This window comes from Talpa occidentalis, unplaced genomic scaffold (assembly GCF_014898055.3).
Source record: "Talpa occidentalis isolate TD23 unplaced genomic scaffold, MPIMG_talOcc4v2.1 talOcc4.8, whole genome shotgun sequence".
Lineage (NCBI taxonomy): Eukaryota > Metazoa > Chordata > Mammalia > Eulipotyphla > Talpidae > Talpa > Talpa occidentalis.
The window spans coordinates 30475439-30493669 of NW_023605194.1; the positions used below are offsets into that span (position 1 = coordinate 30475439).

Genomic DNA, 18231 nt, shown 5'->3' on the forward strand with positions numbered 1-18231 from the left:
GAGGTGACCCACATGGCACAGCAGACCTCTCCTGCCTTACCCACTGCTCCCCTCAGCAGTATATTTCAGTACATCTGCCTATTCTGCTCCCCACTCTGTCGCTGGTGAATCCTCTCACCCCCACACTTCTGGCCTGTACCCCAGTTCTTGAATGCATAAATAGATAAATCTTAAAAAAAAAAAAAAAGAGTACAAGTGCTTGCAGTGTCACTCCAGTTAAGGCAGAAAGAAACCCAGTGAGCTGAAATGGGTCTTTCCTACCACTCCCTGGAGCAGGTTTAGTTCCCCCTCCTGCCTTTCTCAAGAAGACCAAGGAAAGCTGGCCAGCCTTTTAACCAAAGAAATGTTCAGGAACTGGTATTATACAGATCTCCCTGGTAGCAATAGCAAGTTGGTCTTGGTTCAGACTAAGATAAAATGAGGCATCTTCTGGCTTACCCACAGGGATATTCTTAGTGTCCCTTTGAAGGCAGGTGCCAAGGAAATGATCATTTAATCACATCCTTTTGGACATTATGGACAGAGGGGCTTCATACCCCTCATCCAAATCATGCTCTCTAGACTAGAAGCCTGATTCTGTAGTAAAGTCTGAAGTACAGTGCAAGGTAAGCAGCACCCCAAAGAAGAGAAGGTCTTGTCCTATTCACAGAGCAATACCTAGGGAATATATGTGACCTTGTCATTAAGCATGTTACCCAAGATCAATGGAAAAGTTTGGACCATCAAGGAATTTCTTCTGTGATTTTCATCCGTTGGCTTACCCAATACCTGGACCCTATCTGAAGACGGTAAGATGATACAGAAAGTCAGAGTAGGAGGAATTAGCCCATAGTCAGCTGAACAGTGTTTTTGTTTTGGTTTCCCATGGATCAGTGATTTAATAGAATATAGTTTATTTATGAAATGATCCTAAAAATACCAGGAGAAGGAATAGAAGGAAACCAGTATTTGAGCATTGGGAGCAAGTACCTCTTTGGTTAATGTGAGGTTACTCCTTCTGGGGACTCTGAGAAGCAGAGTAGAGCCACCCTCCTGAGGGGCAGCTTTACTGGGAATTCATCCATCAGGTCTGAAGGCTGGTTGAAGGTTGCTCCTGGAGTTGTTGATTCACAGGCACTTGCAGCCCCCAAGCATAAAGGTAGAGCCAGTTACAATAGCTCCAAAAAGCCACCCAACACAGATGCAGGGGCTAGGAGATGGCTATCAGGCAGGCATGAAGGGGGTGCATCCCCAAATGGACCTGGTAAAACTATCATCACAATCACCCATCGATTCTCAAAAGAACTACTTTTGCAAGAAAAGCCTGGCCATTCTTTATGGAGATTTGTATTTCAGAAGACAGTCTGAGAAACCACAATATCTCTTTTTCCAAGGCACCCCAGTGTTTCTGAAGACCAAGGTCATAGTGGTTTTGCCCCCACAGACCACAGCCACTTACCGAAGTAGCACTTTGAGCAGTAGAGGATAGCCTTCTCCATTCTCAAATTCCAGGAACAGAGCCGAGGAGACTGGGTGGGAGTCCCTCACAAAGGCCAAGATGAGGTTCACAACCTCGCTCACCTCAGGAGCAGGGAGAGTGTCTGCAAGCCTGGAGAGGTTCTGGAGGGACATCTTGATACAATCCATGGCTACAGGAAGAAAATACAGACATGTTGAGCTGAAAGGCAATATTTTTCTACAAGGTCATTTCCTCCCCACTTTAAACTGTGTATCAATATTTAAATGACAATTAATCCAAAACACTTCTCTGCTGTCTCTTGGATCAAGAAGAAGACTTCCTTGGCCTCCCTGGTGGTGCAGCGGGTTGAGCGCAGCCCTGTGAATCTGTCCACAGCCTCTGCAGTGCGGGTTCAATTCTGGGCTGGCCAGGGAGATACCCACATGGCGTGGCAGACCTCTCCTGTCGTGCCTGCTGCTCCTCTCAGCAGTGCTTTTGGCCTGTCTGCCTGTTCTGCTCCCCACTCTGTCGCTAGTGAATTCTCTCACCCTCTCACGCCTCTGGCCTGTACCCCAGTTCTTGTATAAATAAATAAATCTTTTTAAAAAAAGAGACTTCCCCTTGGTAAGTGCCATCTTTAGAGCCACCCTGTGCAGACCCAGATGGAGGGCAGGTGTCACAGGAAGAGGGGAGAAGTCTCTTAGGCCTCTGTTGCTAATTCCCCGCACCCAGGGGGCCCCAGGTCCATTAAGGAAATATAAGGCACAAGATATAAGCATCATGAGAAAACCTCCTAAAGGAGGTAACACTTGAGCTGAGTAGAAATTATCTTGATAAAAGTTACTAAAGAAGCCAGGGGGTTGGAACTTGGATGACTGGGCCACAAAGGAGAGGAAGGAAGATTGGGTGAGCCAGATGGATGGGCCTGCCTGTGGAAGTTGTCAGTTACCCCAGAGCTGAGAGAAGCTAGGGGAAGCTATGAGTCAGAAGAGAGCTGTCACTGGATATTCATTCACTACTTTAGGGCTCTTTCTTTGGAAGACGCTTCTTTTAAATGCCTGGAACACTACATTAGTGGATCCATTAAAGTACCTACAAAAACTTGAGAAAAAATTCACTTATAAAACCAGATGCTAGGTTTTGGTTTGGGGGAGAATTTTAATTACTATTTCAATTTCCCTAATTATGTTCAAATTTTCAATTTCTTCCTGGCTCAGTCTATTCTAAAAATTATCCATTTCTTCAAGATTATTGAATTTGGTAGCATATAGTTATTCATAATAATCTTTTATAATCCCTTGTATTTCTGTGCTATCTGTAGTAATTTCTCCTTTTTCATTTCTAATTCTATTTATTAATGTTTTCTCTTCTTAGTCAGCCTAACTAAAGATTTAACAATTTTATCTGCTTGAAATATGAATATTAGTTTTATTGAGCTTTTGTGTAGTTTTTAACTTCTATTTCATTTATTTCCACTTTAATTTTTATTATTTCCTTCCTTCTACTAACTTTTGTTCTCGTTTGCTCTTCTTTATAAAGTTGCATTAGTTATAATTTTAAATCAATTATTAGCACTTTCTTAATTCTTAAAGTAGGCCTGTATGAAATAAACCTCTCTCTTAATGTTTTTGCTGCATTTCATAAATTCTGATGGTTTGTTTCCTCATTTTCATTAGTCTCCAGGTATTTTTTTAATTTCTGCTTTAATTTCCTCTTTAATGCAGTGATTATTGAGCAGATGTTGTTTAATATTCATGTGTTTAAGGTTTTTCTAGCTTTTTTAACAGTTATTTTCTAGCTTTATAACATTATGATTGAAAAGAATGTTTGGTATGATAACAACTTTTATAAATTTATTTACAATTGATTTGTGTCTCTATGTATGGTCTATTCTTAAGATTTTTTTTTTAAGATTTATTTTTATTTATACAAGAGCTGGGGTATAGGCCAGAGTTGCGGGAGGATGAGAGGATTGACCAGAGACAGAGTGGGGAGCAGAACAGGCAGACAGACCGAAAGCACTGCTGAGGGGAGCAGCAGATGAGACAGGAGAGGTCTGCCTCGCCATGTGGGTTTCTCCCTGGCTGGCTGGGAATCGAACCGGTGCTGTGGAGGCTGCGGACAGCTTCACAGCATTGTGCTTAACCCGCTGCACCATTGGGGAGGCCCTATTCCTAAGATTTTTACACAAGAACAATGTATATGATGCAGTTTTGGGTGAAATGTTTTGTAAATGTCTATTAAGCCTACCTTATTGAACCTTTATTTTATCAAATATGATAAAATAAAATAAACCTTTATCAAACTTTTAAAGAAGTAACTATGCCCACTTTATTTTCAAATTATTCTAAAAAAAATCCAAGACTATTCCCTAGCACATTTGATGATGCTAACATTACCCTAATGCCACAACAACATGAAGAAAAAATATGAAAAGGAAATTATAAACCAATATCTCCGATGAATATTGATATGAAAATTCTCAACAAAATAGTAGCAAATCAAATTACAAAGATCACACAGTATGACCAAGTGGGATTTATTCCAGGAGTGCAAAGTCAATGTAATACACTACATCAACAAAACAAAGGACAAGAAACATATGATAATATCAATAGATACAGAGAAGACATTTGATGAAATACAGAATCCATTTATGGTAACAAGATGAGAATAGAAGGAATCTACCTCAACATATAAGGACATGTAGCACAAACCCAGTCTATCTTTTACTATGGTGAAAAGCTGAAAGCTTTCCCTATAATATCAGGCAAGGATGCCCACTGTCACCATTTCTATTTAATCTAGTTTTTGAGGTTCTAGCTACAGCAATCATACAACAAGAAATGAAAGGAATCTATATTGAAAAAAAGTGAAACTTTCATCATTTGCAAATAATATATTACATACAGAAAATCCTACGAACCCTACCAAAAAGCTATCAGTCACAATAAATGAATATAGTAAAAGTGATAAGTTATAAAATTAACATACAAAGATACCTTGCATTTTTATATACAAATAATGAGCAAGAAGAAAAAGAAATTAAGAAAATAATTTCATTTTAAAAATCACATCAAAAAGAATTAAATAATAAGGATTTAATCTAAGTAAGGAGATAAGAGAATTTATGCAGTGAAAATTGCAGGATACTATTAAAGGATATAAACCAAGATCTAAAAATATAGAAAGATATTCAATGTTTATGGATAGGTTCAATTAATATAGTCAAAATGACTATTTTACCAAAAGCAAGATATAGACATAATGCAATACCCATTAAAATCCTAATGATAGTCTTCAGGGAAATAGAACGATAAAATACTAGCATTTATATGGATCTGTACAAGGTGCTGAATAGCAAAAGCAATCCTGAGAAAAAGAATAATGGAAGCATCATGCTACTTAATCTTAAACTAAAATAAAACCATATGATATTGGAATAAAAATAGACACTTGGATCAATGGAACAGAATATATGCATATATCAATACCTAATTTATGACAAAGAAGTTACCACCAAACAATAGAAAAAGCAGTCTCTTTAACAAGTGATGTGGGAAAACTGGGCACACATACATAAAAGAATGATGTTGCATCACTCTATGATTCTATGCACAAAAATGAGTTCAAAACTGAGTCTTTTATCCAAAAGACTTAGATATAAGAAGTGCAACAATAAAATACATAGAAGAAAGCACTGGCAACATGTTTTATGACATCAATAATAAAGATGTCTTTGGAGACTCCACTCTTAGGGTAAGGGAAATAAAAGCAAAAATAAACATTTGGGACTACCTCAAATTTAAAAGCTTTTGCACAGCAAAGAAAATATTAGCAGATTAAAAAGATATCTGCTGAATGGGAAAAGATATTCACATATCATACAACTGGCAAGGAGTTAATATCCAAGGTTTACAAAGAACTCATCTAACTTAATGAAAACAACAAGCAACCCAATTTAATGGGAAGCTAGTCTGAAAAAATAATTTACTAAAGGGAATATGCAAAAGGCCAAGAGATATATGGAAAAATACTCATCATCACATATAATAAGGGAGATGCAAATCACAATCACGAATGAGACATCATCCTGTTCTTGTGATAATGACCCATAAAAAAGAGCTCCAGCAACAAGTGTTGGAGAGGAAGTAGAGAAAGGGGAACCCTAATGCATTATTGGTAGGAATATAAACTGGTGCTGCCTTTTTGGAAAGTGGTCTGCACCCCTTTGAAAACTCAAAATGGAACTACCATATAATCCAGCAATCCCACCTTTGGGTATCTAAAAATTACAAAACTATCAACTCAGAAAGTACAATAATATCAACTCAAAATATTATACCTACCATGATGCTTATTATGACATTATTCATAATAGCTAGGATTGCAAAACAGGCCTAAGTGTCCACTGATAGAGTATTGGATAAAAAGACATGGTTCATCCACCCACTGAATACTACTATTTGGCTCTAATGAAAGATGAAATATGACCATTTACAGTAAAACAGAAGGAACTCAAGGGAATTATGGGTAGCAAAGTTGGTCAGAAGGACAAAGATAATATTGGACAATTTAACATCTATGAGTAAAATAAGGACTCAAAGGATGAACTGATTATGCTAAATATTCATAAATGAGCAGACTTTGATAACCAAAATGAGGTTTTTGAAGTTAAGAGGGAGTGGGAGTAAGAAAGGGTCAAAGGAATAGGTGGTAGAAAAATGCATACATACATACATACATACATATTCTCCTCAGCAAGAGTTAAAAAAAGAGAAGTCAGAAAGCAGAGATGAGAGGCTTATTCAAATTAAGAGCCATTTCACAGATCAACAAATATTAAAAAAAAAACTCTACAAGCAAATAAAATGTGTGATATATAGATATAGAACTGTGATAAATATATAAACACTTGATATAATATATGCTCAGCTGTGAGACTGTGGCAGCAACTCCAAGGTCTTCATGCAGAGCAGGGCAGCCTCAAGAATTTAAAGCTTGACAGGTAACAACCAGCCCAGCCCTTACTTCCCAAATTTTCTTTTCAACCCATTCACTCACAGAAACTATCCATTTCTCTAAGCCCCAAGCTATAGACTATTCATTAAGGTGAAATTTTTCTTTTCCAGTTTTTGTCTTGGTCAGCTAAGAATAACAACCCAATGAGAGACACCCCCCTTCACCTCCAAGGTATGTAGCCTTTTCTCAGGGGTCTCAGACTCTAGCCCAAGAGGGTACCTGAGGTCCTTAGTACCTCAGGCCCAGCTCAGTCCTGGAACATTGCCACCAGGCCTTGACCTCTCCAGTGTTTTGAACACCTAAATTGGGCTGATGTTTCATCCAGGCTCAGTTACAGTGAGCAGTTGGGCTTGTTGAACTTTCCCAGCTCTCACCTGTTACCAGATATGCCAGAAAGAAAGCAGATCACAGGGCAAGTGTTTGTGGACACTGGCAGGCTCATAACCCCTCCCCTCTACACAGACAGACAGACAGACAGACACACACGCACACACACACATGCACACACCCCTATCTAAGGAAGACCCCATACTTTCAGGTTAGCCCAAGGATAGACTGTGGTGCCCCCAAAGACGGAAGCGGTGGGTGGGAAGGTCAGATGAAGTGAAACTTCATCAGAATGTTCCCTTGGAGTTAGCCAATAGCTGAGATGAGGGCAAGATATTTCTTGAGATTCTGTAAGCCAAGATGGTGTCCATGCTTCCCAGCATTATCTTGGGAGGCAGATGATACCAGGGCAGCCCCTGGTTTCACAATGGTATTGACTCCCCTGGTAGTTTGCCTGTGATCACACCCAGGTATTGGTGCTGGGATGCTAACACCTGTGAGGCATCCAATGTGCCAGGCATTGTCTAAGTGCTTCAAACATGTCAACTCATTGAAGTGTCACAATGATCCGATGGGTTCAGAGGGATTACTATCCCCATTTTATGCAAGGAAGAACTAAGGCGGTTGAGCACCTGGGGATATGCAGCATGAAGGCAGACTGGAGTTCACACCCCAGCTGTCTGGACCCAGAGTCTACAGTCTTAACCTCCTCACATGCTACTCAGGGCAGAACCTAAGGCCTAGGAATTATGCATCTCCAGGATTAAAATTTGATTCTGTTCCCCACTAAGTAAGAAACCATGGCACATTCTTCCACTGTTCTTAATCTCTGTTTTCCCTATTGCAAAATGGTGTTAATAGTTAATATTATCTCAAAGAAACAGGTGAGAAGTGGGCCCAGCACAGTGCCTGTTCAATAGCATGTATGCAACCAATCTGTTTCCTTCCCCTCCCTCCTCCAATGGAGCATCAAAATGAACAGTAAAAGCACTTTGATAAATGGACCCAAGTGATACAGTGTTATCTCTTGGGCATAGCTGGACATTGATGAAAACTTTATTTGTCCATTTCTTTTTTGGTCCCAGAAATCTGTACTGATGCTGCAAGAACCTCTCAGGGTCTTATTAAAAGGAACCTCACAGCCCTGGCCTCCCCGGGTTCATACCCTGCAGGTATTGGATGATGGCAAGGTTCTGGGCCTTGGAGATGGCCCTCAGCACACAGAAGGTGGGCTCCTTCCAAAAGCAGCAGCTGTGCTCCCGAAGACAGGTGGTGGCAATCACTAGAGACTGGAGCTCGTTTCCCGAGAGAAGCCCCTGCAGCGCCTGAGACTCACTACAGATGTTCAACAGCATCTGCACAGGGAGAAAAAGCCAAGAAAACTCAGGTTAGGAAGCTTCTCTCCTGTGACACATTTGTTTCCTTCTTTTCCAGAGTGGTGATGAGCATGTCCCAGCTCAGTGACAGGGGGCTAAGGGAGGAAGGGAAAGCACCATATCCAGCACAGGAATCTGCACATACACATTCATTTCCAGCAACCCTTTGACTTATCCCTTATTGCACCTAAAAAAATGAACACTTCTCATTTATGCATGTGATTATTTCTCCTGTTAGGCCTCCCACCTCTCTGTCACCTGTGCGAGAGAGGGTACTCTGCCTGCTGCAGGGACATCCTCTGACTCCCCACCACACATGGATGAGAGCCACACATGGAAGGAATTTATATATTTTTATGGAGTGATAAAGGAGAACCCTTGACAAATACAGACATGGTCTTCCACCGAGGCTTGCATGCCATCCATGGAAAAGACAGGGCTGCACCAGTTCTCTGCAGGGCACGTATGTTATAGGGTAAAGTTTGCTAAAGGGGCCAGTGCCATGTGCCGGTCATGACTTAGAATAGATTTACCTATGAGAAAATGATGACTAAATTTCCAATAAATGCAGCACAGGGGGTCAGCTACCATAAGTAGAATCTTCCACTATAAGTGGAATCCATGGGAATTGTGAGATACTCTCTGATAATAATGATTCTGGCTTGAGAATTAGTCCAAAGTGGATGGTAATGTAAATGTGCATGGTGAATGGACAGTTGTATTTAGAAATTCCCAGGTGGACCTAAGAAACTTCTCTATGTGAGCCCAAGGTGCTGGACTCTAAAAGATGAGTAAGACACACTGTCCTTTTACCCAACCCCTTACCCCCAAGGGGTCAGAAAGAGCAGAAGGAGTTTTCTGGGAAATCTATATCCCAGAAACTGAGAAAGCAGAACTTGTCTAGAAGTGGCGGGGGAGGGAGATGAACAGTTGTGTTGAAAGTTGCCACTGGCAGTCAGGGAGGGTAAGGAGGAAAGGCTTAAACAGAGGAGATCAGACTTGATGCTTAGTGACCTGAGGTGGCTTCTGAGAAGAGGCAAGAGGTGACATCACACAGTGGTTAAGACTGGCTGTGAGTGGACTTGGGAGGCAGAGTCCAGGGTTCCAGCCCAGCTTCCCATGTGCTACCTCCGGCTCTGGGCTCATGTTTACTCATTGTATCTTGGTTTGTATGGAATTGGGAGGACAGCACCACACACACCCTGGCATGGAAGAGAAGGTTAGTGGGAGGAACAGATGTGAGGCTGGTCATGACACAAGAGTAAACACGCAAGCAAATACTTAGAAGAGGTTCACTACAGTTGTGCAAATAAGATTGATCAGCCTGCTGGTCCCTCAGACAGGAGGGTCCAGATGTCAGCGAGGACAAGCAGGACCCACAAAAGCAGGTTGGGGAGAAGGAGCTCCTCAGCCTTGTAAAGGGGAGGAACACAACTTCCTGTGAGAGCAAGGGGAATATGGATATAGGGATACGAGGAAGCTGAAATGAAGAAAATCCTTTTTCCAAATACATGGGATTCCCCAGAATTTGCAGCGTAGATGGGTGAGCTGGGTCCCAAAGGAGAAGAAATGAGTTTCAGAACTAGGGCCAAGAGAGATGAAAGTATCTCCAAGAAATTGGCCTGGGGGAGTCAAAGCTCTTTCTCACTCACCTGCACAAACATCTTCTGCATTTGAATATCACGCTCAAAGATCTCCTCCTTCTCCAGAGGAAAGACAAAGAAGAGGTAAAGGCACTGTAGGAGCAGGGCTGGGAGCTCAGACTCAGCCACTCTGCCCAGTGTATCCTGCAAGAGAAGAGCAGAGGTGACCCAGGCTTACAGAATAGACCGTGCATACAGTGGGCCAGGCGGCTTTTTCAGAAGAACAATATGTAAGTTCAGGAGAACAGTATGTAAGTTCTCCCTCTGGACAACACATTCTTAAGTAAGAATGGAGACAATCATAAGAGCTACCCAGGGTGGCTGCAGAGATTAAGTTTATATTAAGTGTTTAGAGGTATTCCCCACTTTTCAAAAGTTCTCATTATACCACTTCGTTTTTTGCACAGGATTACATCCATACCAAAGATTTTGTTTTTACAACAAAAGTCCAAAATTGATAATAGTGTTCAGTGCTTGTTTTGCAGCAACTGCTCTAGAGGGAGCACCTCGCCCCCTCCCCCGGAGCCAGAGCTGCCCTACCAAGGTCCTTCCTCAGAACTACGTTCTACAGCCTGTGGGTTATCACAGCAATCCCCCTTTCATGACATGTGAGGGCTATTTGAAATCTGGTGTGGTGTTTGGTAATGATTTAGTAGATTAATTTTGGGGTGTGGGAACAGCCAAACATTTTTCCATATGAATTGATGGTAATTGCTTCCTGGCTTTACACCAATTCAGCTTTCAAAAGAGTTCACAGGAATGTTCTATGTTCTGATAGTGGGGGAAACCTATACTGTGCTCAATAAATGATACCTTTTGTAGGATAGATAGTAAGAGGGGGAGAGAAGGAGGGAGAAAGGGAGGGGGACGCAGACTGCTGCAAAGCAGAAAGCCAGAGCTTTCCTGGACAACCACACCACTGATGGTGGCAACTGGCTTCCTGACTAGGAACCCAGAAACTCCATCAGGAGGGGGATGGCTGATAATAAGTGCACACAACTGAATTTACAAACTGACCAGGGTCCTCCCCATCTCTCCTTCAAATAAGGCCTTACTAAGACCAAGAAGACCCTACAAATCAAGACTGATGAGCAGACAGACAGAGGGGAGAAGACAGGAAGCTGGCAGAGAGGGACCAGCCTGAGTCTGGAGTTTCCTGGGGTCTCTCTGTTTCACAGGGGTCACTGTGCTCCCCCTCTCTCTATAAGGGTGAGCCCATGGGGGGTTAATCTGAAGTATATTGACCCCACAATTTCCCACCTAAATGACTCATCTGACAGACATGGTAGGCAAATTAAAGGAAGGGAAGGACTAATGTACAGTCTGGGCCAGACACTGGAGCATAACTTGGCCACTGGTGTGATCCTTCCCCAGAAAAGCTCCCACTGCAGGGTAGGTTCAGCCTCTGAGTTTGACCCATAGCTCTGTCGTGACCCCACTCAGGGCTACCCTGCACAATTCCTTGCAACACTGACTCCATTGAAAGCCAGCTTGCACTTCTCAGTGTTTCAGGGGCAGCCCCATTGCAGCTGGGAACTGCTGCTGCCTGAGAGGACACAGCCATCGGAAACCATTCAAAGAGGAAGCACCAGCCCTACCTTTGAAGCCAGGATTGGGGTGGGAGTGGAGGAGGTAGAAGGGAAGCAAGAGTTGCTTGCTCATTGCGGCAGCACAGCTGGGCAGGCAGGGAACCAGGGCTTATGGCCTGGCTCGGTCAGTCTGAGTCTAGCAGGAGTGAGTACAGAGCAGTAGGTCAGAACAAGGGCTCTGGAGTCAGGCAGACTGCAGCTATACCACACACATGAACATGGCTCTCATCACCAACGAGTCATCACCATCATTCAACTCATAGGGTTTGGGGAAGATTAATTGACCCCATGCACAGGACACATCAATTTCACCCCAACATGCAGGAAATAGTTGACACACATCAGCCACTTGCTAATCTCTGTACTGGCCCTAGAACCAAGGCCTTATTACCCCAACTCTAAATAATAATGCGACAGGGTCGCAAAGAGGTCCAACAATTGACTCCAGGTTACACACAGCTTGTCAACTGAAGAGGCAAGATTTGAACCTGAACTTCAGACTCTGAAGTCCATGTCCCACATCAGAAGACAACTAGGGAAGGAGAAAGGTGAAGTTGGTTTGGTGGAAAGCAAGGCACTCCTTCCCTCTGAGCATGGACAAGGAGCCCCAGACTGGGGGTGGGGCATTCCACTTACCGGGTCTGTCCCCGTGAGCACGTACACCGATTTCAGGAGCAGGTAGCCATCCTGGTCCGCATCACCCTTCCACTGCAGCAACTGCCCAGCTGCCGCCCTTGCTTGCTCTGGCAACAGCACGGGGAGGCAAGTGTCACCAGCAGGGCAACATGCTGACCTGTGCTGCCAGCTCCCTCTCCACTCCAGATCCTTAGCATCTTTTTTTTTTTTAAAGGAGTTTTTTTTTTTTTAAGATTTATTTATTTATCCAAGCACTGGGTAAAGTCAGAAGCATGGGAGGGTGAGAGAATTCACCAGAGCCAGAGCAGGGAACAGAACAGGCAGACTGACAAAGTACACTGCTGAGGGGAGCAATGGTCGGCAGGAGAGGTCTGCGCGCCATATGGGACCCTCGCCTGGTGGCTGGGGATCGAACCGGCGCTGCAGAGGCTGTGGGCAGCTTCGCAACCCAGCGCTCAACAGCTGCACCACCAGGGAGGCCCCAGATCCTTAGCATCTTTATGGTACTTCTGCCTCCTGCCCACCCCCCAGTGACACCTGAGTCTACACTAAACGTTTCACACTTTGCCAGATTAACCTCTTTGGAGGACAACCCTTATCATGCTAACATCTTTGTTTGACAGCCATCGCTGGTCTCCTACTGCCAAATAATAACAAGCTCCCCTGCTATTGGACTTCCCACAAACCAGAGTTTTCATCTCACTTCCTGTATATACTGTATTATGTTCCCCCTTACATTGCAGGGATTCCTGCTATCTACACCATGCTCGTTCTCCCCCTTGGAAATCCCCTCCTGCCTGTCAGTCCCCTGGGCCAACCTGCACGGTCCAGCTCCAAGAGTGGGAGAATGCAAGTCAGGAGGCCCTACAGCAGAAAACATGCTTCAGCCTCTGTGTTTTCTAGACTGAGTTCTCAATGGAACACTCAGGTACAAGATTTATCGTAGTACTTCCCCCCAGGGCCTGGCCGTGTGTGTGTGTGTGTGTGTGTGTGTGTGTGTCTGTGTGTCTGTGTGTCTATGTGTGTCTATGCATGTGTCCATGGGGGGTAATCTGTATCTGTATGTGTGTGTCTGTGTTCTGTGTATGCATGTGTTTGGGGGAGGGGTGTAATGTGTGTGTGGGTGCACTGGGCAGTGTATGTGTGTCTGTCCCTCCCAGGATCAGCACAGTTCCCCAGCCTCCTTTCCCTCCTATGCTAGCCTTTCCCATCTTCCCAGGATACTCAGTGGTGAACTGGGTCCTCCAGGTGCTTTGAAAGGCACTACTCTAACTCCACTAGAAAGCAGAGAGGGGCTTAGCAGAGGTCTGGGGGTGGGGGGTCTGCAAAGCTGTTCTGCTCTCCATAAAGCATTCTTCAAAGACTCTTCTCTTACCTGCAGGCTTTCCCACAAGGGCCTTCTGAATTTCTTGAGCAAGCTGGTTGGAAACAGCCTCGGCCAGGTTTTGGAGGCTGGGAAAGCAGATGATGCCCACAGAGTGTTCCCAGGCCTGAAGTGCAACAAGCAGGACTCCATCAGAGATAGCAAAGCTACCAAGCAAAATGTGAGACTCACCTTTCTTTGCCAGCCCAAACTAAGGGCTCAACCCGCTTTCCCTGCTGCCTCCCCAAGGAAACTATATCACCTACCCTCAAGCTTCCACCACATTCCCACCCCAGAGCCTCTGAATTCACTAACTTCCTGCTGAGATCCTCCTAGAAAATGTGAGAAGGGTATAAAAATCCCAAAGGAAAATCATTGTCAGTGTCTCCTTGCTATATATACTATGTTTGTAAAAAAGTAAAAACCTTTAAAACTCCATATTAAAAGATGCTATAATAAAATGAGAAGGCCAACCACATAGTGGGAGAAACTATTTGTAATATGTAGAGCTAACAAAAGAATAGTATTGAAACCCATACAAGTTAATAAAAAGGGACAAACACCTGATTTTTTTAAGGCAAATCAAGTAGCAAGTAATGTTTAAAAGATAAAATAAATAAGTTATGAATAATTAGGAAAATGAAAATGAAATCTGCAGTGCGATATTTTATACTTTTCAGAATGGTAAAAATGAAAAGCCTGACAATACAAATGTAGGCAAAGGTAGGGCCCACAAACCCCCATGCTCTACTGATAGGGTGTCTCATGGAAGAAACTCTTTGAATAAGTATTTCATTCAATCTAATAAATTTAAAGAGGTGCGCATCCCACAGACCAGCACAGATAAACTCCTAAGTTTATCCCCCTAGAGAATTTCTCACACACATACACAAGGAGACATGGACAAGAAATATTTATGCAGCATTATTTTCAATTGTGAAAAATCAGGGGAAATAGTATTTATTAATAGGATGATGAATAAATAATTTGTAGCATACTTACATAATAGGATACTATATAGAACTTAAAAAGAAATAAAGCTACATGTATCATTATGGATTGCAGAAATAGAATGTTGAGTGGAAAAAGCAAGTTGCAAAAATCTATTACACCATGATTCAACAAAAACCTGTGAAGCTATATATATATAAATTATATGATGATATTACTTATGTTTACACATGTAAAAAAGTATGTCCATAATGTTATTGTACAATTTTTATATGGTCTCACAAGTTTCTTTATAATCATACTGTAAGACACATGTATAGCTTGCTTTATATATATGTACAAATACACACGCACATACACATATTCCCCACGCAAGGAATTCAGGATAGGGCTTACCATATTAGAAAACCAGAAGAGGAATGAACTGTAAAATGCATACACTGGTGATTTTAAATTATCTGAAATGTTTTATTTCTTTTATATAGGTGGTAAGTACTCAGGTATTTATTATGTTTTGATGGCATGTATCTGAATATTTATTAAGTCCTATAGACAGACATAGTTTCCCCTTTCCTTTCCTTTGCAAATAAGCAGCCCATCAGAACTTTGCTCAAACTACAAAAATACTACTGCATACAATAGACCTTCAACAAACACTTGGTTAGTGACCACATGATGTTCGTGAAGCCCACGCTATGCAGAGTGAGAGCAGTGTCTTGAGCCAAATGCTGAGCCAACACTTACACATCTGTTCCCCTCATCCTCACAATAATCTCAGAGGTTGCTTCTTTGCTATTCTTCCCACTTTACAGAAACTGTGGTTGAACCAGAGGAAAAGCCCAGAGTGATGAGCTGAATTGCCTCATGCACATACAGACATACCCGAGTAGCATGTCCGGAAAATGTATGGCTACCACCTGGAAACTGCCTATCATCCAGAAACTTCAACCTCTGGAGAGAAAAACTCTGTCCTTTTGGCTGGGAATTTCTATGGAAGATTACTTTCCTCCCCAGGACTGAAAACCGCTTTGATGTCTTCCTAACCAATTCCTGTGCCTCGTCCCTGCGATGGCAAACCCCTCAAAGACCAATTTGCAGGCAGTTGACTCAGAAGCATCTAGATCGTCTTTGAGCAGTGGGATTCTGGGAGGCACTCTACAATAAAGCAAATTGGGCCGCTGTGAGTTGAACAGTAATTGTACACTCAGCCAGAGTCTCCCAAAGCTCACACTCCTTCCGGGGACAGCAATGGGCATTTCTGGAGGCCGCGTTAACTCTTTCAGGCCACTGGGGTGCTGTTTGACACACACAGGCAATCACTCACTGAATGGTACCGTGGAGACCCCAAAGAGTTAAGGCAGCTTCCAAAAGGACCAAATTTTTTCCCAAACTGGAACTTACATGCTGGGAGAATATTGCTCAATATTTTTAAAAACTTTTATTTACTGACATTATCTAAGCTGCACCATCACGCCTGGTGACTGCCCCCTTGTATGGAAAAGAGAAAGAATATGATGCTCTGGTCTCCAAAGGAAAATAAGCAATGACAAAAACTTCTGCTGAGATGGGAGGCAGCCCCAGCTTTTGAATGACAAAGAGAACTTGGGTGGTTTTTGAATATGATTGCAATGAGCCTGCTTCTCCTTTGCTGCAGTTTGGGAGTTTTGTCTTTAAGTGAACGCCAAACATTTCAGACACTTTACACGTATTTCCCCTGCTAGCGTAATACAGTTGATCCGCTCCATTTTAAATTTTTTTTTAAATGATGCATAGTGTGTTAGTGATGCTAACACAATAATGTTGTTTCTCAGAAATGGGAATAAGACATGTTGCAGACCCCACTCAGAGAGGAGAAAGGAAAAGGAGGGGGGTGGGTTATTGCACCAGGCCCACTGGACACCACATCTGGAAAGAGTTGTTGGTCTTCCTTGTTGTTATATTTAATGTTACTTATCTCTCATCCATGGTCACTGGGTCCTGGCTTGGTTTTTATGAAAGCGATTGACCACATTCAATGGCATGAGCTCACTACCACTGGCTGGTTAGCCTAAGAGTACACTCCTGTGTAGAGGCTCATGGGCACACATGCACATATAGATGTGCCTGCACATACACAGATAAACTCACCTTCAAGGTCAGACAATTAGTGTTAATTCCAGTCCTTCCCCACTAGAAAATGAATGGATTCTTCTCTGTGCTACCCACTGTTCCAGTTCTCTATTGTTATGTAACAATTCACCCCAAAGTTGAATGACTTAACATAATAGCAATCCTTTATTTTGGTAATGAATCTGCAATTTGGGCAGGGATCAGCAGGGGAATTTTTCTATGTTCCACTCAGCTGAGGCGTCTAGGAAGAGGAGTCTAGGAAATGTACCTCTAAGATGGCGCACTCAATGGCTGGCAAGTTGGTGCTTGTCAGCAGCAGCTGCAGCTATAAGGTCAGGGATGTTTGTTCTTCTCCAAGTGAGCTTTTACTTGGAGTTTGCGAGACTTGTTCATAATATGGCAGCCAGATTTTTAAGAGTGAGTATCTCAAGTGACAAGAAATATTTCTATGTCTTTGTCCAGAAATGTCACCGCTGCCCTATTCCACACCATCTCAAACCCACCCAGATTCAAGGGGCAGGGACATAGATCCCATCTGACTTAGGGAGGAGGATAAGCCCATTTATAGCATCTCTAATCTACCACATCCACAGATGACTTTCTTTCCTCATATGGTCACACCCTGCTCCCTGTTGTCCCAGAGAGTGAGGAATCTTACACTAATTAATGAGGATTCCCTATCTCCCTGCCTGCTTTCTCTCGAAGTATATATTCTAAGAACAATCTTCAACAAGGCACATCTATAGTTCTAGTTTCCCTACAGTCTGTTACTACAGAATATCGTTATGCAATGTGAAGGTCTGAAGTGATTCCCTTTCCCCCAAAGCAAACTCAACCCAAGGCCAGCAGGAGACCCTCCATGCTTGTAAGAGGAATGCCTTCTCTTCTATTCTTGGTGTGATGTCCTATGATAGGAAGGGTTCTAGAAATACCAAAGCACAAAGCTCTAGGCAGGAAAAGAACAACAGTCAATTGAATCCTTCCTAAAAGCACAGCTCTGTATACTGAGAAGTCATTGGCTCTGTGCTGCCTCACTTGCGATGCAATGAAACCTCCTCCTAGTCTGCAACATCCTGGAATCAGTGATCCAAATATCACATGGGGGGTGGGGGAAAACATTCATTATATACCAAGGTGAAAATGAGGTGAGTCATGAGATAGGGAAACAGAAACCAGATGTGCTCTCTGCTATGGACACCTGCACTGCCCAAGGAACCCAGTGGCTAATAGCACAGGCCTGGGGTAGACTCCCAGGGTTAACTTGCACCCTTAACAACTGGGTGAAGTTGGCTAAGGTAGGTAATATCACTGAACTTCTTCCCTCATTTACAAAGTTCGTTTGACAACAACCCTTCACACCCCACTACACTCCCCCCCAGCAAAAAACAGCACCCACTGCAGAGTTATTGTGAGGGCTCAAAAACACCAACAAAATGCCTGATTTAGTTAGTTAGAGCTTGGTGAATAATATGGAACTGGCACTTGAGGATGCCCACTTAATAAACAATGGAACAAGGACTTGAGTCTTGCTCTGTTTCACTTGAAAGCCCATGTGCCATTATGTGCTCCAATTACAGGACAGGATTTGGGAACCTTCGCCAAATATCAAGTTTCTATTACACAGGTTTTCCCCTGCTTTCATTGTTACCCTATAGTTTCACAGGTTTCCCCTGTTTTCATAGTTACCCTATGAAACCTATTGTAAGCCATTAGTCTATATGGAAAAAAAAAATCTTGCGTGTTCCCAACAATCAAATAACACATCAAACTTCAAATA

The 18231-nt window shown here is 42.8% G+C and overlaps 1 protein-coding gene across 1 annotated transcript in view; it reads right to left on the minus strand.

Annotated features, from left to right (window-relative positions):
• Positions 1-18231, minus strand: part of WDFY4 (WDFY family member 4) — a 223540-nt gene that overhangs the window by 185951 nt on the left and 19358 nt on the right. The window contains exons 3-7 of the mRNA XM_054690149.1: positions 13407-13521; positions 12032-12138; positions 9816-9950; positions 7953-8142; positions 1439-1628 (exon numbers count right to left, since the gene is read on the minus strand). Of these exons, the coding sequence (XP_054546124.1) occupies positions 1439-1628; positions 7953-8142; positions 9816-9950; positions 12032-12138; positions 13407-13521 (737 nt within the window). The remainder of the gene's footprint in view (positions 1-1438; positions 1629-7952; positions 8143-9815; positions 9951-12031; positions 12139-13406; positions 13522-18231) is intronic.